General features: G+C 40.2%; 1 protein-coding gene across 2 annotated transcripts in view; it reads left to right on the top strand.

Moving 5' to 3' along the window:
• Nucleotides 1–25,446, top strand: part of plxna4 (plexin A4) — a 186,480-nt gene that overhangs the window by 960 nt on the left and 160,074 nt on the right. Inside the window, exons 2-3 of one of the 2 annotated variants that reach the window (XM_056749417.1) lie at nt 1,648–1,737; nt 18,990–20,308. In XM_056749417.1, coding sequence (XP_056605395.1) covers nt 19,094–20,308 — 1,215 coding nt within the window. In that variant the 5' untranslated portion in view covers nt 1,648–1,737; nt 18,990–19,093. Of the gene's footprint in view, nt 1–1,647; nt 1,738–3,134; nt 3,553–18,989; nt 20,309–25,446 lie in introns of those variants that run through there. The other variant, XM_056749418.1, reaches the window with a different exon arrangement.

Here is a 25,446-nt window from a genome sequence, read left to right as displayed (position 1 = left end):
GTGGTCTGATTGTAGTTTAAGTACTTCATTGAAAATTAACTTGTATCCTAGCAACCTAAAGTTTCCTGTATGCAACACCTCCATTAGCATTCACACCCCCTTCCTCTCACAGAACAAACTTGAGGACCCCTGAGCACTTTAGACTGCCTGAACGGCCCTAGTTTGCCCTCTTGCTCTGCATCCTTCAAGCTGTTCTTTTGGGCACCAAACACTCCGATCAATAGCATTGATCATTCCTCGGCAGGCTCAACCTGTCTGAGGAATCTATCTGGAGTGAGCAAAAATTTATGAACTTTTAATCTACTACACTGCACACAAACAGATCAGTTGAGGGGCGCTAGATTGGACCTCTCTGTCATGCACGGGAATAATACATCTTAACTAGATTCTTATCTAGAGTAACTGACACAAAATCACTAAAACAACAGCTTAGTGTTGGGAGCACTAAATCATAGGCCTACTTTTCCCAGAAAGGCAAAAATTCTTTAAAAACAAAATGTTTATTCATAAAAATGATGCAATATACAAAAACATATCGTTATTAACAACAAACTTTCAGAAGTAAACCATGCTGATATTCTATAAATAGTTAGACACTTTTCTGCTTTGCTGCCTGGTCCACATACAGTGCCTATTGATCAGACAGGCAAATAAATGGCCAATATCGGGGCCAGATCTGTTAAATCCTCTGCGCAAAGGAGCGTTTGTTTAAACTGACAAATTGTTAGAGTTTGTTTTGTCTTTACATGAATTGTATTTGACAGCTCCGTGCCACTGGGACAATGACTAAAAGTGTAACAGATTACAAAGTTGACCCTTCAGCAGTCTCAATCAATGGATTCCAATTATACATTTGAAACTTTGGTGTTTTCACAGACATATTTAATGTTGATTCATAGTCTCTGCATTGATTTACTTAAAGGTCAGTGTTCTTCAAGTATGACAATTCCTTCAATAGCATAATCCCTTGTTTTTTTTACTTTGATTTTCTCATTGTTCTTAATCTTCTTAACTTTAGAATAAATAATGAAATGTTCTCATAAAATCATTTCGAGTCTGTACCTAAGTATACATATTTTATAATTTCATTTAGCATAATGATAATATTCCCATGGAAACTATTTTTATCGTTTTTTTTACATTTTTCATGCTTTTTATTTGTTAACCTTATTTGCAGTTGCCATGCTCATTGTATGGTTTGCTGTTCAGTTGTTATTTCCCATTATTTTCTAAACAGGTAGTAAAACAACAAACATAAGTCTAAGATGATAGAAGCTATTCAAAGAAGTGTTTACGATTGCTTAATCTAAAATATGTTTTGAAATATAGAGAGAGACTTTGGAAATGTGTGTGTAGGGTCAGCATAATGTAAGCATTTATCATTGTTATACCATAGACATGTGTATTGATCTCTTGTCATTGAAGATTGATTGCTCAGTTGTATTTAAATGCCCTTAAATCTATTTGCTCTTTCACACTGTATATACAAAACAATGCTTTCTCATTAATGTGGATTCTATGAACTTTTTCAACTAAACATTTACCCGAATTGGATATTTGTGAAGAACAGACCACTCTAATGACCAATGGGTCATTCTGTGTCAACTCAACCCGCTCCAATTTTTTATTTGTTTTCTATTTTTACAGAAGCAAGACCAACATCTGGAGTGATGTTAAAAAATTACGAAATGCCACGGATGAATAGTCATGAAGTAATCAATTCATTTGTTGATGGAGGTAGGAATATCAATTATTCACTTGAAATTTGGAGCCAAAAAAATGAGATGAGAAACATGCAAGCATCATTTTATTTTACACAGAGATCGGTATATATATTAGTAGATCTGTTCATTTTTAGCAATCCTTAATGCTTTTTTTTCTATCCACAAGTAATTATGATGTTAACACCTTTAAACACTCAATCCTCAACATTGACCCAAAAACTCCACCACGGAGTCTTGAGGGAAATTACTCGTCCTTCACAAATATTCAATGCACAGTTCACCTGGGTGTTTTCTAACATATTCCCATGTGTCATCAGTCCAGGCATGCTTTTAACATACTGTTCACTTCATGCATACTAAATTTGATAATAATTCAGTGCCAGTGGTGCTTATTTTTTGAAAAGCCAAATATATATAATTTAAAATTGGCATTGAAATGTTCCATGGGATGACCTTAAAGCACATTCTTAGCACAACGCATATCAGAGTTGCATTTCAGCATTGTACTGGTTAGGAATGAATGAGGCGCCTGGTGCGCAGAGCAGAAATTGTGATGTGTGTGTGTGTCCGAACATAGATGGAATATTTCTGTGTAGCCCTGCAGGTGGAGCTGTGATGCAGTGTTTTGAGGCTCTTTGCATTGAAAAAGCGCGACCAGATAGGGCAGGAATATTGCACGGAGTCAACCACTCTATGATACCAAACAGCATTAATCATACAGCAGGTGAAAAGTTTGAGACTATTGGTTTAAACAGTTGGATTGTAAAGTGGTGCAAGCAAATCACTTGCTTGTGAATAGAATCACAAGAGCCTAAAAACATTTTCCACTTTGTGTTTTTATAAAATAATTATTTTTTATTTACATTGACATGAATAGCATAATGTAAATATCGTTCTACTTAACAATACGATTTCCTTAAATGATTCACTATGACTTGCATCATGTTTATTTAGATAATCTCCAATTAATAGAATAATGAATGTACCTACATTAAAATATTTTATAAAGCTATCTCCGGAAAAAATCTTGATTATAATTATACTTTTATATCCTAATCTCCATGTCTAAATGATCCTGATTAGATATTCAAATCCGTACATCATTCAATCCCCAGTATTGTAGTCACCCGTGTTTTCCCCTTAATCCCTTATAGGGCGGAATGAATGCATTATAGAAACATAAGAAGACATAAGTGTGCATCCTATGCCTCATTCATGCCAGTCGCGCGCCTTCATTGCAGCCAATGAGATATTACAATTAGCCCAATCCGCGGCCAGATTCTGGGTGTCACTGCGGGCGAGTTAGGAGGGTTTGTAGAACAAGTCAGTCGCAGCGTCTCAGCAGAAAGCCACTGACTCACGCCTCTCTGGTTCTTGAGAGTCAGCTGCGAACCAGCAAACTCCAAGACAGCCGCTCCGACTCTGAGCTCCTACTGCAGCGCGCACGGCACGTTCGTTCCCACGCCCGGTGCGCGCGGGATTCCAGTAACGCGGTTTGAATTATGTCAATCAGTGCGTCATGATGGAAACTATAGCGGCAGTTTTAATGGTCACCAGTGCTTCGGTTTATTAGTCGCAGAGGAGGACACCGCTGAACGCTGATGGGATTCTGCAGCTCTGTCGTTTCTTTCTGAGGAGATTAAACGCGGAGGATTTTTGCGCGAATTCCAAGCAAGTCGGCGATAATCGAACCGCAGCGAAACAAGTGTTTTAATGTTTTTAAAGGCGTTGTTTCTGGAGTAAGTGAGTTGGGATTCCTGCGAAGGTTCCCATCATCCGCAGTGTGAGCGCGACTGCGGGGGTGAGGTGAAATACGCAGCGGGAACAGGTAAGCGCTTGACACGGGACAACCGTACCACCGGATTGCTATTTTATCTTTTCGAACTTGTTTATTAACGAAATTGTGACCTGGAAAGGTTGTTAATGCAGGTAAGCGAGGCGCGTCACCTGTTATGTAGTATAAGGGCGTGCTGCGTGGAGGGCAATGCACCATCCGCACCCGTGCGTTAAAGGATTTTAACATTTTACTCTCCGGAAATCTCTTTCTATGTATAAGGACAGCTTTCCAGGGACGTGCACTGGAATGATACGAACTGAAACGTTAATAAATAAGTCATTCTTTATAGAAAACGCAGAAGCGCGCGGAGTGTCAACGAGTCTTAAAGACTTGACGTATTTATGTTAAGTTAGATGATTCGTCAGTGTTATAAGCGTCTTATAATACAGGACTCTTTATAAGACATGATTTATGACTTAAAGTGAACTAGTCTGTACGATGGTCATGGCACGCGCATCTTTCTCCGCAAAGCTGAGCGCTATTTTGGAATGCCGGTCTATTGCTGGCCAGGGAGGATGAAACGCTATACGGACGGGAAGGTGGTAGATGTGATTTATTTTGATGAGGAACGTGTGCTTGTCAAACACTTGAGGAAGAGATGCGCGTGCCGCGAGAGCGTTAAGTTGAGCAGAGCGCAACTTGTTTTAGAAGCCGCGTGAGTGAGCGCTGCCTCTCAGCGCGCGCCGTACCTGACGGCATAGGGTGGAGAATAAGCGCGTGTCATGCGAGAGATTTTACCCTCGGCATTTTTGGCTATTGCTTTTCCGTTTGCAGATCTTAGTGGTACACTGCGTGTCAGAGGGAACTGGTATAGTGCGTCGGTTCAGTATTTTAAGAATTTCATCAGGGTCATCAGAATTTGATTTATACGTCCTTGATGTCCCAGTCATCTCATTCCAGCCTTATCTTAAAGTTCGTGATTGTTATTCATGTTGTGCAGTTAACAAAATTCTTCATATAGTCCATCTAGGCCTAGCGGTCTACATGCTATATATATTTATATACACATTTCATTGAGTTTATAGATGTGGTTGGATTAATAATCACCCTCATTTACATCCGAGAACATGAACAGCTGCATGTCACAATCATTCTGTCCAAGCCATTGTCTCATGACCGCAGCGATCAAGAAGCCACATTTCTGTTAACCCTGGGTACTTCTGTGCATTTTGCTTTAATGCAACAGAGATCATGTGAGGGCACTTAATGCACGTATCTAATGTTAGAAATGGCTGGTGCAGTTTCGCTGCTCTCACATCCACAGAATTGACCTCATCATCATCATCAGGCACTGTGTATCAGTGCTGTCCTTTTGACAGATGATGTTCACTGGCTTTACTTCTATTTTAATGTGTTGTCTGCTGAGGATCAGAATCTGTGGAGCTAATACAGTGTGAATCAGAGTGGTTCAGCAGCAACATAGATGTATTCTATTCATAGTGGGACTTCACAGCGTTGACAGCAGCAGACTATCTCGAGATTTCTGCTTTTGTGTAAAGTAGTCAAGGCGGTTGTGTTAATGAAGTATTTGAGGCATTGTGAATAGTAGGAGATTTTGTTGGCTGATAAGAGACCGTTTCTGCTAGAGATTGTATGCAGTTTGTGCCTCTATGCAGTCTTGGATGTTAGTGTAAAGCTGTAGGTGAATGACAAAAGAATTTGATCGTTGCCTGCATCCCTAAGAGTGTGTGCATGCAAACTTCTATTCTTTTATTCGCTCGTTCCTTAAGAGTGCGCGTCAGACAATTTGCAGAAAACACTTTGTGCAGTCATAAGTGCCCCAGAGCTTCAAGGAGAAACGGCAACTACCATCCGACCGCGATAAAACACAAAGCTTAATCGTTTCAGCACATTCCTGTGGAGTTTTAGCCTTGAATGCATGACGGTGTGCTTGCCTGACTCCCCCCACTGAGCTTTCAGAGACCTCAGAAGCACAGCGCTATCAGCAAGGATGGATATAATATTGACATTTTTTAAGGTCTTTCATCTCTCGGTCATAGTTGGCAATAATAATGATATGAGAGCAAGCGAGATGGATGATTTGAATGTCACAAATGTTATAGAGTTGTTAGAATGAGAGGCTGGTAGATTGAGCCGATCTGTAGAGTGTGTGTTCACATGCACTCCAGGATGAGCACAGAGCGGGTGAGATGGGTTGTGCGAGTCTGAATGACTGGTTTGGGAACTGGTGAATGACTCTCTCTGTCTGTTCTTCCAAAAAGGTGCCGCCCACTCTGTTCTTATAGGAGGTTAATGGGTTCTGCCAGCCAATCAGGTTGAAGTTGTGCTATTGGAGGGCAATATAACAGCATTTTTATTGGAGTGTCTATTGCTTTTTCTGCCACTACTGCTTATGGGTAATTGACACAGGGATGATGAATGGTGATTGGGAAGCATTTTTGTATGGCAGTTACTTCGTTTTTTTCACATGTACCCCATTAAGATAGTGGTTTGACAAGTTTGCTTGAGGAAATTCATCTCCAAAAAGGTGAGCGACTAATTTGCTGACCATCGAAAACATTGGTAAGACACAACAGCGTACAAGAATCTAATAGGAAGAAAATCAATGCTTGTAATCTGGTTGTGTTTAATGAGACTCTGCTAGACTGTTTTCCTCAACCACCTTGTTAAAAATGTGTGCGTCCATGCAGTTGGTCAATTGAACCATGGTTCTGACTTTGCCTTTTTGATCGTGTTTCAGCGGTTGATATGATTTGTACAAATACAAACGTATTTTCTGTGTTTAGAATCTTACCATTTCCTTTATGCATTTAGAAAATGATGTGGTCTTGATTTGTATGATGATAAGCTGTTGGTTGGTGCATTTAGCACCTCATTAGATTTTTGGAAATTTTGTTTGAGTAAAATAGAGACAGTGTTCTGGTTTTAAATGCCACACTTGCACTGGTTAAGGACTTTTAAGTGGACTATTGCTCAACATTTATTGTAACAAAAAGTAGACTCATAGGACAGCTGAGGGTGTCATTTGGCACAAGGCCAATGTTAACGGCTCTTCATGCAACTGTACAGTGCATGTCCATATGCTTATGTCATTTTCAGTATTATGTTTATAGCTGGGTGGGGATTGTCTGTAGGTAAATGTGTGAATTGAGAGTGACAGTCCTGTCTGCTTGTGACATCTTCAGAATAGACTCCCGCCGTGCGTCCCCACATCCCACCGCGAGTGTGTGCCGCAGGATGTGTGTCTGTGCGGATAATGAGAAGAGAGTGATTTCTAGCAGTATGAAGCTTGGCTTCCTGTCAGCACTGTTGCACATGTGAGTACCGTTGTGAATCAGCAGGCTGTCCGTTTTTCGAGGGTGCGTTGCGTACATTTTCGTATCTTTTTACAGCACTTCTCTCCCTTTATCATGTCAAAATGACTGTTGTTTTGTAACAAGCTTTAGCCTTATGCTTAGGTGCAAATGGAGACTGCCTGCTTCTTGAAACTACGTTTCAAGTAGTATCTGATATTTATAGTGCATATGATCAGAGACAGTCGTTGGAGATGGAACGGTTAACAGTACATAAAAAATAAAACTATATATAAATAAAATGTGCATTTTCTCATTGTCTTAAATGTGGGATGGTTTTAATGTCATTGTTGTCATGAATGAATAGCTGAACAAGTTGGATTTTAGATGACCTGTTCAGCACGACACGGTTCCAAAATAGTTTCAGTAATACCTGAAGAAGAAAAGCAGAACGGATGGCACACCGCAAAGTGTTTTTGGTGCAGAATGCAGATATTCCCAAGGGTTAGGTCAGGAGGATTATAATAAAAAGCGAAAAAAACAACATCATTGTGCCGGCTTTATGTTTGCCTCTGCTAAGCCATGTGTGACAGGTAATAAATTAGTTTTGTTTCAGATGCACGAAATAATTTAAAACTGCAGACAGGTTTGCGTGTCTTATTACTTTTGCAGGGGACCTTACTGTCTGAGATTGTCTAGCTTATCTGATAGAAATATTATATTATAGTCTCTGTTTTAACACCGCTGAGTCACGCCTGGAAAAGCGTACAAGATTTAAATGTGTTTTTTCTGTTTTATTTCCTGCACATTCTTGAGAGTGTCAAGGGAAAGTAAAAAAGCAATAGGAAGGATAGGCCCTTATGTTACCGTGCAGTCTTTCACTGGTTCTTGTTTATGTCATTATTAACAGCATTTTAATGCCCACTCCATCTTGTGTTTGATTATTTTATGGTTGACATGAATGCAGGAAGTCTTTGGCATTTGGCATCTCTTTATATCTTTCTTGTTAATGGCTTATTTATTTCACTTGTCATTTTCCATTAGACCAATTAATGTGCTTTAAGCTGAATATGGCATCCGTGACCCCAGATGAGAATGGTTTTCAGTTTTTTGGTGTGGGTCAACTTCCTATTGCCTTGAGCTTGACTATGTGTAGTGTTAATCGAGAACCTTGACGCGTTGCGCCTTATGTGTTGCAAAGGTAGGGTCTAACTCACCTTGACATTAAACACTTGGGGTAGACAAGCAAACCATGTTTTTTACTCCTTTAATGGCTGAAGACACTACTGTGCACATTCAGCAAAATGCAACCATGCTGTCGGTGTCTGTACAGTACAACAGATGCGTGTCGACAGTTGGATTCGTATATACAATCTGTGCATGGACATGTGTATGTATGAGTTTCTTTTTCTGTGTTCTGTGCATTAGGCATCTCTGTTGTATCCACCAGCTTCAGTCCCTCTGCCACCCACTCTCATCTATAAGTGTTCCCATGGAAACATGGGACTTAATGTCTCCCCCTCCACACACACACGTGTACAGACACAATTCACGATTCACGATGTGCTAGAGGGCGCTGGTGAGTCTGACACTGATGTGGGTAAAGTCATTCAATGCAAATACTCCTAATAACCAGGTCGGTACATTTCAATGAATGGTGGACACTGAATTGAGTACTAAGCCAAAATGCCTCATTCGTCCTTATAGACGTTTTTTTTTACTTTTCAATAGTGCCATATCATTTTCAAGTGCCTTCTTTGCTGGCACGCTGACAGGGAACTACAGCTGTAGAACGATCTTCTCCAGCGGCGTTTTGTGCCCCTGCCATCCCAGCGACTTCAAGATAAGGGTTTTCGAGCCCTCATTATAAACTTTTCACAAGTAATTTTATTTGGCTCGGCTAACGCGAATGAAGTCAATATTAGAATCTTGTCAGAGCGATTCATGTCCGCTTCTTTTATTGCAGATCTATGGGACGGAACATCCTCTTATAGCAAGATGGAGAGTAAACACGCTTGCTATAGGCAAGTTATTTCCACTTTTCCGGTGTCACTGTGATTTAGCCAGTGTAGAACGTCAGTGCGAGCTCACCCCGAGCCCTCGGCGCGAGAGCCTGAGGGTGTGGACTCACTCACTTAAGAGATGTGTTTAAACATGTAGAAAATCAAAACTGAACAGCCTGACCAACTGCAGAAAGGGAAAGAAAAGAGGAATGGATTACAGTTCCTTCATCCCAAACCACAGGAGCCCCTGCTGAAAGCCCTCCCGTGTTTACGCCGAGGGCTCTGATAAACAGAGCGAGGAAGGAAGGTAAATAGAAAACAGAATAGAGTTGACTCCTGCACGCAGATGAGTAGGAGGGGAAAGCAGGCACCGGGCCAGGCGCAGAAGGCTGGGCGCAGCTAGCTCTGTGAGAAAGTTGCGGCAAAGTTCAGGAACGGACTCGGCAGGCATCAACGGGGGCAGCAGGCAAAGCCTTCTCATTTCCATGTGATTTGATTTAAATGCATGTCGACGAGCTTGTCTGCATGCGTTTTTTGCAACGCTTGAGTAGTGTGTAATCTAGCTGTGGTTGGACAATAGCTTATCTGTGGCGAAGTATACTACTTGCACACGATGGACTTTGGTGCATCACGGTTTACCCACATCAAAGAAACGTCAGTCTCTCGTGTTCATCATTATCTCTGCATATGACGCACATGACGGTTCGCCTCCGGGGCGTTCGCAGTGTGAAATCCTCACAGTATGGATGTGTGTCTTATTGTCACCAGCACTTGAATGCTGGCATTGAGGGGGATCTTGCTCCTTTGTCCGTGTGACTGGGGAAACCATAGACGAGACACATTGATGGTTTTGTGAGATGTATTTGCTTTTGTGTTTGGCACTTTATAAACATGTCTGGATCGTAATGGCTTAAGGGATGTAAATGATAATGTTTTGTGTGTGTGCTGTTTGTCGATGACATGATGGTATTTTGGAGGAATTATATATAAAATCTCTGAGTCATTTCTTGAAGTCATTCTTATCAGCATTTTAATAGCTATGGTTGTCAGAATAATGTCTCATTAGCATAACTTCCTTAGTCTCAGCATAAGACGAAATCGACTGCGCTCAGCATGATTCTTTAATACACTAGCTGTAATTACAGCGATGATGCTACTATAAATACTGTTCAATCTTATATCAGTGTGTGTGAGTGTTCAATGGCCGTATCAATTGTTGGAGAGAGAAGCAGAGAGCAAGTCTAATTGTATAGCATGTCACTCTGTCGGATTTAAGAATTGTACACACCAGGAAGATAATCGCACGTGCTTATCGCCAGCGTTTTTCGAGACGTTTTTCAGAGTTCGTACCCAAACGATTTCACTGGCAATGAGTCGAGTGAACATGCAAATTTACTCCCTGACATAGATGCCGCATAATGTAAAACACTAATACCCCTTTAGGTGGCACTGTGCAACTTTATTTTTCTGACACTCGCGTGTCACACAGAAGAAAAATGAATCTTGCTTCCTATTCGTCAGTGTGTGCTCGGCAAGACCGTTTGTTCTTGAGCGGCACCAAGTCGCATTTTACTGTAACTCCAATAGCTCCAAGTGAACACAAGCACCAATTTCATTGGTCTGCCTTTTTTTAACGTGGTGCGTTAAACTATTTTTTTTTTAAATGAAGATTTTACATCTTCCGTTTTGCGCGTCAGTGTGCACACTCACATTGGTGCCCTTTGTTTAGTCACGAGGCCTTCAACGTCGACGATAAACACGCACGATTATCGTCCCGGTGTGGACAAGCCTTTATCCTCCATGGGCAACAGTTTTGCCAAGTCACCTCGTTCATGAAAACGCTCTGCTGCTTTATTATTAAACTGTGTGACCTTGTCACGTCCCGTTGTCAACTCTGTTATTTGGTGCATCTCTTTTCGAAGTAATATAAAGCAGACGGAATACTTGGTCTTGGCTAGAGGCGTGATTTTAGTCGCTTCTTGTTGTGACCTTTCGGAAAACAGCTTCCATCTCTATTCTCTCTCCCTCTCAGCCCTTCCCTTTGGTCTCAAAGTTAACGTTGAACGGTGATTTATCACTTGTTCGAGTCTGTAGGAAAATGGGTTTTCTCCTAGAACAGAGGCAGTGCTGACAGATTCTTTAAAACCTTGCTTTGCAGCCTCCCTGGCAATTAGAATGTGTTTCCAACCCATTCCACTGTCTTCAATTGACTTCAATGGGGCTGTGATTTATTTTAGTCCTTGAATCTGCACAAACATCGGCTTCCAGAGTACTGGATTTAAAAGAAAGTGCTAGTGACAGGGTCTTATTGCAGTTAGGGTGTATAATGTTTCAGGTGTCATTTAAAGTATGGCTATCAGGTCAATGCCAACACAAGGGATAAGAATTTCAGTAATAGCAAGGACATATGTTCACTTTTAGTGGAATATTTCACCCATGAAATAATGTTTTATTTATTCTTTATCTAAACATTAGTTGTTTATTTATAAAAACGAATAAATATTTCTGGAATCGTTGTTCAATATTTTGTATCAGTCATTGCTGTCAAGCCATGGTCACTACTAGAAACATTAGAAAATACCAGATGGTGCTGGGATTGTGTGTGTGTGTGTAGAGAATGTGAGGGTAAGAGTTTATCACAGCTGAATCCAGTCGTGTGTGTTAGACCCCAATCCTTAGATTATTCCACACCCCCACCACAGGGGCATTGCCAGGGTTGGAAAGGATACTGGGCTTAGCCCCCTGAGAATAACTTTCATTATTACTTGGAGTAAAATATAAGCTTTATTTAGTTTTTTCTTAAGATCCTAATACAAGTTTTTCTTAACCCACAAGGAGATTTTTTTTGCTTGTAGCTAGTAGTATATAGGCTTAGCTTTATAAACCTGGAACAGGCCAGTAGACTGTTAAGAGACTTATCTTATATGATCCGAACACAAAATTCTCTCGAACATATAACAGTGTATATATATATATATATATATATATGAAGAGTTAAGATGCAAAACCTGCAAAGTCCCTGAGACAGCTTTTCGTTAAACATGTTTCTTGCATCTGAACTCTTCATATGTCGATCCTTATTGTCTTACATTTCAGTAAGAAAACTCCTTTTATATTTTACAGTTAGTTACAGTTGTTACAGTAAACAACATTTATCCTACATTTCATGGCAACACGTTTTTATCATTGTCATTTATCATAATCTCCAAATCATCTGTTTATATAAGATCGTTTATTACAAAGAGCCAGTTAAATAACCTTAGTTTTTCAGACAGTTCATGTGCACATTAAAAAGGAAAGTATCCCACTTTACTCCATGACAATAGACTTCATTGTATTGCTTCAAGTTCAAAAATATTCTCCGCCAGCGATTCGATATTTGTCGATACCTTGAAAATGTTTGCGATTCAATTCGATTAATTTAATCGATATTTTGATATTACTTGCCTAGTTTACGCAAACAGTTACATTTTTAATAACTCACAAATGAAACTAAAATATATAAGATGAATATTCAATGAAACTCTTTGAAAACCGCACACATTCTAAATGGGCCATTTATAACAATAAACTGTACTGTTTCTGCTTGGATTTTATAGAACAGTGGAGCTGGATGGTGTCATAGGCTAGTTAACATATTAATGATGTCATTGCGTAGTTTTGTGTGTTGCAACTTCATATTTATATATCAAACATGCTGAGAGACTGTAGTACCCACGACAATTTCCCACTGAATGAAAGCTAAGGTTTACCCAAAAAGACGCTAAGTTTGTCTGTATCGAACAAAACTCACTAAAACTACAGAAAGAGTTGCTTACTTAGCAACACTGGCGAGACAAATCAGCAATGAATGGGAAACAGTGCGACACAGAGAACCTGCAGCCTACATTTTTGCATTTTTAGTGTGACAGTACTCCAGGGCAAAATGAATCCAGCGAAAACTGAACTAACAAAAAACACACTTATACGGGCGTTACGTAAGGTATGGGGACAGAGAGAGTGTCAAAATAAACGTACCTCATACAGATATTTTACTTGTGGCATCGATGCATCGTATCGCTAGAAAATGAATCGATACATAGATACGTATAGATGTATTTTGACACCCCTAGGCACAACGTGCGCTTCAGAGATACGTTTATGGAATGAACGTGTAAAACTAAGCTCATGTACCTCAACTCGTGTCTCAAAACATTAAGAAGCCATAATATTATACTCTTGTTTGTAAAAAGAAGTGTTTTCAATCCTCAAATGATGAGGGGGTTTTGGCAAGACATGAGGGTCTTAAGCCCACCCCTCGCAACGCCACTGGCCCACCATACAGACATACAGATTAAAAACACAGTTTATGGGTTTATAATAATCAGCACAAAGCTAGAGATAATCAGGCTTTTGTGTCTAAAATGTTAATCTTGGGTCAAGACCATTCAACACAATCTCTATAAAATTAAGCTTATTCCCTAAATATGCCTCAGGTATATCATATTAATATTCATATTAATACTTTCATATGTCTCATACAGCTTAAAGGCCCTATGATAGGATAGGTAGACTTGGTGTCTGAGATCATATCTCATAACTTTATTAACGGTTCATACTTCATTATTTGGTTCTCATTTAACTCTGGCAATTTGCCTTTGGGCTCAAACGGTTGATTCACCTCTATGAAGTCCTTCAAGCAAAAACATTCATCAGCACCTGAGGCCTCTAAACCTCTTTCCCATAGTTGATGTAACAAGGCATTCATTGATGACAGTAAATCACCTCCAGTCTCCGCCTCCAGTCGGCCCATCACACATCAGTACTGCATTACTGACTCTGCTGTGTGGGAAATGAACTTTTATGATCTCTGATTTATTACCTGCATCAGTGCCTCTGAAATTCCCCCGAATTGCTTAGGGAAAAGCTTTAGGGTGGTGGGGGGTTTGGGAAGGTGTTCATGATCTGCTGTCACTAGCCTATGAAAGCCATGCATGTGCACGCAGCGATTATGGATGTCTGATGAGCCATATTTTAGACATGTAGTAAACGTATGTGTATTATAGCGGGGTATTTTCATAGGATGTCATACCGTCTGATATGCACAACGTTATGATTTGTGCATGAATACATTGAAACTGGAGGTGGCTTTTGTCTTGATTTAAGATGCTGAATTGTGCATTCGTCTCCCGGCAAGTGTTTGGGTCATAAATAAGACATCTTCTGAGTGGTGACCTCTCCTGACTGTCTTTGAAAACTAATCAGGGAGTTACGATGAAGTTCACAGAATAAGCCGGGAGAGAGGGAGGGAGAGAGCATAACAGCAGCAGGATACTAAGAGCATATAAAACTTTCAGTATGCAGGTCTAATGTGGTGATACTGACAGAAGCCGAGGGTGAGTTTCAGTTGCTCCCGTTTCTTACATGGAGGTGAAAAGAGAGGGAGCGTGGAACGTGTTGAGACTGAGGACTTTCAGGTGGAAGACGGAGGATCCGATTTGTCGACAATTCTGGATCAGATTTGCTATGGGGGCCGGGATTTGAAAGGGGAAGATTAAAGAATGATACGGGTGGGGATCAGCAGTAACCTGGTAATACAATATTAAATCAATTTCTGGGTCATAATACAATAATGTTGCCATTTGCTTTGTTAGAAAACTGTGATATCATCATTTTTTATTAATTTCTTTCAGATCTGTATTGGTTTTTGTGTGATTTCATTCTGGGGTTTAAATTTTGCTAATAGTGTAGGTTTTTAGACAGTAATATAGAATTTTTTCAGTCTGCTGGGCTCAACGCTATGGATTTTTCTGTTGGCCCCACCACAAAAATGTGTATGTTGTCAGATGCGTCATTCCAGTTGCAGCACGTTTGAACCGAATCCAGTCCTCTTTTCCATCTTCTTGGGAATATTTAAATAGGCAAGTCTTAAAAACGTACAAATTATACATTTCCATAATTATTGGGCAAGTGATAGCTCTCTCAACTGGCTCGAGGATCTCCCATGCTGGCCTCGGGCCATCGGGCAGTCCTTTATGTCGAGCCCTGGTCTGTGTCTGGCGTTGGTTTGCTTTACCGTCTTATCATATAAACGAGTATAACATTTACGTTTTTGTCTAAAGATCTTATCATTTCATCATCCAATCACAACCAGGCCATTTTGGTTGATGTCTATTTTGTGGTCTTCCTGAGATCGCTTTAATTGAATTCAAGGCCTCATCTAGCCGTAGTAATGAGCGACAAATAAGACATTTGTTTATATGAAAAACGGGAGACGACTGACAGTGGCAGGAAGCAGCTCTTAGTTTAACCTAATAACAGGATGCCAATGATGAAGATCAGTAGCTTTCCTATAGGCTTCTTAATGGTATCAATGGATCTGTGGAGTGCAGTCCACACTGAGTATCAGGACAGATAGAGATGGTGTAGAAACAGACGAGGATATCTGTCTGTGTTAGATGGAGAATGTGGGAAAGAGTTTGTGTGATTGCGCACATGTGACTAGCTGTCTATTTTCGTGTGTGTTTACGATGAGCCAGTACAGAGGGCTGCGGTCTTGACTGGAGACACGTGCGTGCTCAAGGCAGCAAGTCTGACAAACACATTTTCAACTTCGAGTAAGACGCCAGCTTCTTTGATGATGCATAGAAGGTGCGAGAGTGGAAAAAAGTGCAGTTTTGTGCAAACGGGAAGGCAGATTTTGTGTGCGTATGTGTGTGTGTGTGTGTGTGTGTGTGTGTGTGAAAGATAGAGAGAGAGTCAGATGGAAAGCGTTTGAAAGCGTGTTTGAACCGAGAACTGCTGTGGAGGATTACAGTCCCTCTGATCAGGGTGAGACAGGAAATATAAAGAAGTAGAAAATAGGAGAGAGAGCAATAAAGGAAGAGGACGGGCAGATGTCAACACGCCTTTTCAGATCCAGTGGATTTGTCTGACCAGCGAAGGGCTCAGACCTTCACTTTGAAATGCCACAACACCGGGAGAGCTCTCGTTCTGGCTAGGTCATGGTTTCGAAAACAGTCAAAATAATAGAAATGAAATCATTTAAAATGTGCAACTGATGTGTCATTCTTGACATTCTTGACAACTCAATGCTCATATAGACATTGCATATAGTTTGAATGAGGTGTTTTCTTGACTTTTTTAGATATTTGACAGTATTAATGTGTTTGATGTGTGTGCCATATAGTTCTATACATTGTTAATAATACAAATTTGCAAGCGCGTTATGCCTAACTGTGCATTTCAATCCAGTTGTCTTGTAGAGTCTTATTGACATTGGTAGTTAATCACATTATTAAATAAACTATTTGTATAGAATTTGCCCTTTCTATTGCTCTCTCTCTCGGGGATCCAGAGGTCCCTTTAGGTTTTAGGTGGGCGGAGCCTATTCACCCTTTGGGAGTCTGTGGATAATTAAAACCGTTATCTGTTTGAGCTCTGTGTGTAAACACGGCTCCTTTTCTTTCAGCCATCCTTCTGTCGCCCTTTCCTCTAGACCCACATCAGGGATGAATCCCTCCATCTGTCCACAAAGGGATGAGAAGTGAAGCCTGTACTAATGAAAGTCGAACGGGAGGGCGAGCGGGCAAGTGTCTGCGCGAGTGTCAAAGAACACGAGATTTCGCTCGCATGTACTTGTGACATGTTGTAATCAAAGTTGAATTGCACTGTTGTGAGATAATGCTCTCAGATCAGCGAGGATAAATTTGGGATTGTAAGGATGCCCTTGAACCCAGCACCACCAGACACATACACACTCACAGGTTGTTCTGATATGATTTCAAGGTCGAGTGTTTGCAAAGCCTGAAGAGGCTCCAGTCAAACACTCCGGGTAGCTTTAGTGCCTTACAATCTCTTTATTGGTTTGTTGGGCAGTCGAAATCACCACCAGCACCAAGTAGCCCGTGACTTTCATTTGACCTCATTTGACACTGGGCTTTCACTTAAAATGCAATAAATATGATAAAAATAGTGACTACTCCTGGGATAACCCAATCCCCCATCTTTGGTGTCAACTGACTCTGCCATAATGGTGCCCAGTATGGAGTCTGTGGCAATTGTTGCACAATTCAGCCAGAAGTCCATAAATTAAACATGGCAACAGGGACAGCAATAAATTCGGACACGGCTATTGATTTAATTATACTGTTTATTAATTGAAGAAGGCTTGAAATTGTCTGGTGTTAACCTTTTGATGAGCAGTCATTAAAAATCCAATGTCATGAAGACGGCATATTACCAACACACAAACTCTCGCATTGATTTGGCGACACAGATACTTGGAAAGTCATTTCTGGCTTGAATTTGAGTTCTTAACCTGGACAGCTTTTTCTCGGCCATTTCACATCCAGCCCACAGCAGTGTGAAATCAATACACCCATGTTCTGTTTTCCCCTCTTATTTCTTTCAGTGCAGAACTATTTCCAACGGTAGTCTGACGTGTTGCTTTCAGAAATGCTGTGCTTCTGAATTATACATTTTTCTTTTTACAGTATTGCTGTCTTACTGTGATATTTCTGTTGGTTGACTGAAAGAAATGAATCAAGTGAGACTTCCCCCTTGGCAGCTGAATGCTGGAAAGACAAAGAAATCGAGCGAGAAGCATGAATATCCAATTATTTATCAAGTATGCACACACACAAACACTCATACCCACACACAGCCCGAACCCTAAATGTGTTGTTTCCTCACATTCCCAGAAATGCTGCTTGTGTGTGGTACTAAACATGAATTCATTAGCAGTTTTTGATGTGGCTACTCAGCATGTGGTCTCTTGTCTGTGTGTATGTGTGTTGCTAGTAAGCTTTCCAAAATCTTGCCAGCATGCTGGGTATATCTCCAATGGCCCCAGTTTGAGTGTTTTGGGCCTGGAGGTCAAATCATGTTTCCTATTCAAGATACTGGGACTTCTGAAATGAGGCCAACTGGAAATATTTTAAAGCAGCCTATGGGAAGAGTCTGGAAACAGTCCCTTGTTTTTGGATGACCTTGCAGATCTCTGGATCGTTAAGCCTATTGCTAGATTGAAAGGGTTGACATGAAAACTTGGTCCTAACACACAATCATTGACATAAAGCTAGCAGGCACAATTTAGTGCATGTGCAATACGTGTTACTGTGCTTGCTTTAGCTACTGGGAATGGATGCACGCTTTTTTGAAGCGTCGTGGTGTAGATTTTTCTTAGCTTTACAAAACCATCTCATGTTTTTTCCCCCCTCACGTCTAGTTTCTTTCTCACCTTAAGTGTAATTGTAGTAAATGATAGCTGCTCTAGCATTGTGAAGAGCTTGTACGCTACAGTTTTCTATCAGAGAACATTATCCCCCACTGCTCAGATTACACATTGCTATATTTCCATCCATTTCCATACACATCTACCTTGGCTGCAGACCCTGATATTAGTGTGCTATGCCTCTGAGTGGGCTAACTCTCGCTTCCATGTCTCTACTTTCTGTTTCAGTGGCTAATCATTACTTTGAGGTCCATACCCTTCACTCTGTATAACTTATTAATTCCCGCTACAACAGCAAAGCGGTGATTTTCACATCTGCCTTTAGCCTCAGCACTTAAGGGAAAGTATATTGTGCCATGGCTAGTTTGGCTCCACTGCCAACAATTGGCTATCAAGAGTAGTTTGCTTTAAGTATGTATGTTTGAATTTTGTGTGCAGACCACAGAGATGGTCCAAACCTACTTAACTTAAGGATAATACATCATGTTTTTACTTTGCACAACCTTTATCAATTCCTTCTAATTGGCCCTGTTGTCCAACACTGCTCACATTGCAGGCATGGCTATATCTGTGAGCCACTTCTTCATATGTGTCAGCAGGTGAGCTGGGCTATCTGGAGAGATGGGAAAATTCGGCAAACCATGCAAATCATATACAGAGGGGAGAATCAATTAGAAGGTCATAGGTCCGGCTGTGAGGTGTGGCACAAGCAGAGAAATTGTGCCCACACTTGCTGTTAACTCCTGGGGGAAATGCATTATCCCACTGAGAATGGCATCCATTCATGCCAACTGTCAGCTCCCAGAGCGCCCTTTTCCATCTCATTTACTTGAAAACTGTCATAATTTGTCTTCTGTGGGCTCACCATATTGTGTGGTGTTGAATCTTAGTTGTATTTCTTTTTAAATCTATATCCATTATACTCACTAATACTCTTGTTTTTTCTCTCTTGTACAGGCACATAATGTCCTCAACCTCACGAGAAGCCTGACTGAATACTGATACCGCGTACAGGTAGAGAGAAGTGGACGGAGACACTCTTCCCATAAGGCACCAGGACAATGGCTTCCCACAACAGGAGATGGAACTTTGTAACTTTTTCTTGCTGCATTATTTTCTTGTTGGTTCCCCTCGTGGCTCCGAGGACCCAACAGCCTTCAGCAGCATCCATAGTACTTGAGGAATATAATACATTCCGGGCGGAAAACCCAGAATGGACTTTTAACCACCTAGCTGTGGATCGCAGTAATGGGAATGTGTTTCTTGGGGCAGTTAATCGCATCTACAAACTTTCACCTAAGCTGGACGTACAGGTGTCGCATCAGACTGGTCCGGAAGAGGATAACCGGAATTGCTACCCACCCCGTATAGTCCAGCCTTGTAGCGAACCACTCACGTTGACCAATAACGTCAACAAGATGCTGCTCATGGACTACCGTGAAAACCGGCTGCTAGCATGCGGCAGCCTGTACCAGGGTATTTGCAAGCTGCTTCGCCTGGATGATCTGTTTAAACTTGGAGAGCCCTTCCATAAAAAAGAGCACTACCTCTCTGGCGTCAATGAGAGCGGCTCCGTGTTTGGAGTCATTGTGTCTTACGGCGACGCCTCACCCGATAAACTTTTTGTGGCTACAGCTGTTGACGGAAGGCCGGAGTACTTCCCAACAATTTCCAGTCGTAAGCTCACCCGTAACTCTGAGGAGGACGGGATGTTCGCCTACGTCTTCCATGATGAATTTGTTGCCTCTATGATTAAGATTCCTTCAGATACTTTCACGGTAGTTCCAGACTTTGACATCTATTACATCTATGGGTTTAGCAGTGGGAATTTTGTCTATTTTCTCACATTGCAGCCTGAAATGGGGGGAGGCCCGACGACGGGGTCTTCGGCAGCGGGACGCGAACAGGTGTACACTTCCAAACTGGTCCGACTATGTAAGGACGACACAGCGTTCAACTCGTATGTTGAAGTTCCTGTCGGTTGCGTAAAGGATGGAGTTGAGTATCGCCTGCTGCAGGCTGCCTACCTCTCCAAGGCTGGTTCTATCCTGGCACGGTCGCTGGGCGTAGGACCCGACGATGACATCCTTTATGCCGTGTTCTCCAAAGGTCAAAAGAGGAGGCCCAAAGAATCGTCTCAGGAGTCTGCACTCTGTGTGTTCACTTTGAAAGAAATCAACGAAAGAATCAAAGACAGGCTGCAGTCCTGCTATAAAGGAGAGGGAACGCTGGATCTCGCTTGGCTCAAAGTGAAAGACATCTCATGTAGTAGTGCGGTAAGTGTACCTTTTTGTACCAGCTATGGGCCATTAGAAGTACAAGACAACTGTAGTAACACTATGACTCCAAATGATTTATCACTGTTGTTAAACTTTGAGCTGGTCATTAAATTCTATACAACCATTCAGTTTTGAACCAAACGGTATAGCTCATTTTTGAAGGGTTAAGACCCAGAAATCAGTTATTGCCTGCTGTTTCTAACAAGTTTTTTGGCAACATGGTGCAAGGAATGGGAATAAAATTGTTAACGTTCCCTGGAAACCAAAAAGTGTTCAAATTGTTTTTGTGTGATTTGTGAGCTAAATGATTCACAGTTCATTTTTGAATCTTTGAGGAAGACGATTTTTCTATGTAGTAGATAAAACTGATCATTCTATCTGTAAGATTTTTAAGTGACTTGTTTTTATTTTGTATTTATTTTGATTTCAACACGCATTGAAATGTTTTAATACTCAAAGCAGTGACAACATAATAACCATCATTTTGGATAATCCTGACTCGCCTGATCCAATAGTTTTTCTTCCATTCCATAAAAGGGTTAAAGTCTTTGACACTCAGTAGGGGGTTTCATATTTCTTTTAGACAATTTGAAGAAATACAACATTGCTTTTTCTCTAATATGCCAGGGGAAAATTAATCCGTACTACACAACACCAGAGTCCAACACCAGACAATCCTCATTCTTCTTTCAGAAACATCACTGCTGGGGAATTCTGTCGGTCAAATGCTAAAGCAATAAAATAATGTTAAAGTGGTAAATCTCCCAAAAATGAATATTCTGTCATCATTCACTTACACTCTTGTCAAAACCTATGTGACTTTCGTCTTCAGAACACAAAAGAAGATATTTTAAAGAATATTGGTAAGCCTAACAATAGCAGTACCCATTTACTTCCATTGTATAGACACAAAACCAATTCAACTTAATTGTAACCACCATTGTTAGATTACAAACTTTCTTTAAAAAAATTATTGTGTTTTGCTGAAGAAAGAAAGTCATACAGACTTGAAATGACAAGAGGGTGAACTAATAACATAATAATGTTGTTTTAACATGTACCAGAGTAATACCATGGTAGTCCGTGAGTAGATAGAATGTTATATAAGTATATGATCATATTTACAGTACAATGGTACATTTCAAAGTACCTATCTGATACCCTCTGCAATAGTAACACAGTAATTTTAGCAACATGGTAAATGTGGTTAAAAGGTTTTTGTGAATTGTCTAAACTCATCAGGAACTGTTAAAGATCCTCCGCCCACAAACTTAAAGGCACTCATAAGAATATATGGGGAGCAGATTGTTGAGAGCGCTTCTTGATAGGTGTATGGGTGGAGTGAGGAGGAAAGGGAGTTATGTTGAGGAATGATGCCATTTTTGCGTGCGCTGCAGTATGGCCACTGCAGCATAAATTAAAGAGCGAGCGCCACGGCGAGGAGAGAGAGAGATGGATGGTCTGCATCTCCTCCTCTGGTAACTATGGCTACTAGCTCCTCATTTAAAAGCAAGGCAAGTGTTTGATTGGTTAGAGAAAGAGACAAGTCGAGCTCAAAACATTACATCCGAGACTGATAAATGCTCTGTTGTTGTGTAACAAGACATTTGTTCAGCGACACACACGTGACGCGGAGATGCACAGTCATATATTTATTACATTACATGAATTAAACATAATTCTTAAAATACGTTGCAGTTCTTTTTGTGCTTGATTGATGAATGAACATGGAATTTTTAATGTAATTTTTAACCAAAATGTAACTTTTTCTAACCTTTGTCTGATGATGCCATTAAGGCAGAATGGGCGGGGAGTATATCAAAAATACAGTTTGATGTTGTCTTTTATATATGGATCAGATTAGAAAAAAGCTTAACACCCCCCAAAAAGAAATCAGATTATGCTGAATCGCCTTTGCACAAAACACCTACTCATAAACACTAAACACTCGCCGAACAAAACACATGCATGCACATATATGAATAGGAACGTTTAAAGTCATCCCAGGGCAGGAGAGAACGACATCTCTCTCATGCGCTCCTGCCACTGTAGTTAAATGCTTTCGGGTTGCGTTGTCCTGGATACGTGCTCGTCAGGGCCGCGTTGACAACATGAAAAGTGGGGAATGACAGGAGCGGGAACGGCGCTCGAACTCGCTATCTGCACGCAGGAGACGGATGCATAACTAATATCATTCACATAATTCTACAAGAATTGCAGTTGTTGGTCTCGGTTGGGTTCGTGGTTTAAATAAAACATGAAAATCTGACTGTGAATGTTGTCTGAACGTTCGGGTCGCATCTTTTAGGTCACTAAACACATACAAGGTTCAAAGCATAAACCAATGAGCGAGAGAGGATTTATGAGGGCGTTCGCTCAGGGATTGGCAAAAAAAACAGTAGTGACTTCGTAGCTTTTTGACTTTCTGATATGAAAGTCTTATTAAGTAAGCAGAGAAGCGCAGTGAGATCAAGAAAGCCCCTCTTCATGAATGCGTAGATAACGGTCTCTCAATATTCAGCTCTCTCTGCTAACGCTGCATCAACATGACACGATAGGGATGCAGGTGGGGTAAAGATATGAAAGTGATGTATATCTTAATATCCTCACTGTGCCCTCTGCGGATATGATAAGGATATTATACTGTGAAATATCACAGCGTAAAGTATAAGCCCGGCTCGTACGAGATATATCTGCAGGGCTGTCCAAAATACAGGGGTTCACTCGCAGTCATATTCATACATCACGAGCGGACAGATGACACGGATGAATAGCGTTTTGATGATTATAGATGCATATCTGAAATAACATTTAGAAAGAAATATGTAGGGAAGCATATCGAGGCTATGTGCGAGAACATTTTACATAACAGTCACATACAGAAAAACACTTTTTTTTGATACCGTTCGGCGTTTTCAGTACAGACATTTGTCATGGTCTGTTCTTTATGGTTAAAGAACTAAAATATAGCATGAATATGTGTAGGGAGTTTTGGTGTCTCCACGTTTTTAGTGGTTTTAAACGCAGAAATAAAAATTTTAACCGAATTCATACCAACCATTCTGAGTTTTGTCATTTTTAACGGCAGTTTTTGTCAGACGTCAGTTATACGCTTAATTATAGTAAGGGTTGATTTGGAGTGTCAAGTCAGAGACAAGATGTATTCGTAGAGAAAGCAATGGTACTCTAAATGCTTCGCTCACTCTTTCAAGCTTTCTGTCGGCCTTTCCTCTTATGCGTGTGTTTTTTTTCCAAGTAATGAACAGATGAGCAGCCCTACTGCTCATTAGGGCAGTCAGACTGCACGATAGGGCCACTGTTAATGTCAGATGTGATGTGCAAACACACACAAACTCACAATAGAGGGGGTGTGCATTTCATAGGGCATGTCACAGACTAGCCATCTTCATCAGTTCATTAAAACGGACTTACATTAAACCGGTCTAGAGTACAATAATGAAGTCGTCTCTCACACACATACGCTGAGGCGTGGCATATCATACGCAGAGGAGATTGTGTGTCTTTGAAACATGCATTAGAAGTGAACCCCTTAATTAGATTTAAACAGGACTTGGTGTAAAAAGTATTTATTTTAGAGCTGTCAAATCAATTAATCGCGATTAATCGCATCCAGAATAAAGGTGTGTGTTTACATAATATATGTCTGTTACTGTGCATATTTATAAATATAAATCAATAAACCTTTAATATACATAATTTAAATTATTGGTGAACATATATAAATACCTTTAAATATTTCCTAAATATGTGTTTATGAATACAAAATTAATATGCAAAGTACACAGACATATATAATGTAAACACAAACTTTTATTTTAGATGCAATTGTTGAAGATGAATCGTTTAACAGCCCTAAAATATATATTTTTATTGAAATATAGTTTACATGTGTAATATATAAATATACACGCAGCACACAAAGATATATATAAACAAACTTTTATTTTGGGATCGTTTTCGTTGACAGTCTTAACGTACTTAGCCATTGAATGCTTTTATTAATTCTTAAAAAAAAATTGTTTAGGATAATATCCTTATATTTACTTTATTATATTTGTATATTTACTTTAAATATACAAATATAATAAAACATAAATATGAATAAATATATTATTTATTCAAACTATTTATTTTTTATTTTGAGATTTTAAAGCTGGGCCGTGTTCTCTTAATTCGAGTCCAGGGTTCGATAAGTCATGCTCACAGCTTTGCTCCCACAGGGTTACAACTGGCAGCTGTGCGCTGCTATTTAAAGATCATACACACGGAGGGGGAATCCAAATGCAGAAGCAGAGATCTGAAGCCCACTCAAAACTACTGTAGCTTCAGTTCAGCCAAACATCTCTCAGACTTCCCAAGTGCCTATGTGCCCAGACAGCTGAGCGTTTAAACCTGAACAACAAAAGACAGTCTGATGCTTATAGGATGGTTTGTTTATCTTGTGGATGGGCTTGATCTCTGAGCATGAGCTTTTATAACACGTCAATATTATATTCTTCTAGATGTTAGTTAAAAAGGTTTGTTCGTCAGAAAATGTGAGAACTTGTTTTAAATTTAAAACGATTGTAGAACATTGCATTCAGTGCGGGCTAGTGAGATGTTGTGCTTTTATCCTAGTTGGAGAAAAAATCATTTCAAGGCATTTTTGGAAAGAGCACGTAATAAATGCATAACAGCATTAGCAGGCCTGGTATCTATCCGTAGATCACTCTGTGCTGACATCTGACCTATTAAAGAAAAATTCTGCCAGCACCCCATGTAACGTGTGAAAATGAGTCTGGCACAGTAAATGTCTCCTATAGTCGTGTAAATAATAGCACTCCCTACAATATCTGTGTGTTCTTTCCCCCATTATTTTACATTTTCTCAATCCCCCACTCTCTTATTCAGACATTGCGGACTGAAAGATTAGAATATTTGAAATTAATATTGGGTCTTTCATTATTATTCAAAACCAGCTCAATTAGAAGTCATTAAATCAGGCTATAGGCTGTTCTCTTACTGCTGTCACTCGTTCTGCATACTCATCACATCATATTGCTAAATAATTAGTGCTTTTCACCTTCCCAGACAAACCAGAGCTATTTATATTACAGACTGTAAAATCAGCTGTC

This window comes from Triplophysa dalaica, chromosome 5, assembly GCF_015846415.1.
Source record: "Triplophysa dalaica isolate WHDGS20190420 chromosome 5, ASM1584641v1, whole genome shotgun sequence".
NCBI lineage: Eukaryota > Metazoa > Chordata > Actinopteri > Cypriniformes > Nemacheilidae > Triplophysa > Triplophysa dalaica.
The sequence above is the reverse complement of the archived record's forward strand: the minus strand, read 5'-3'. Positions and strand labels throughout refer to the sequence as shown.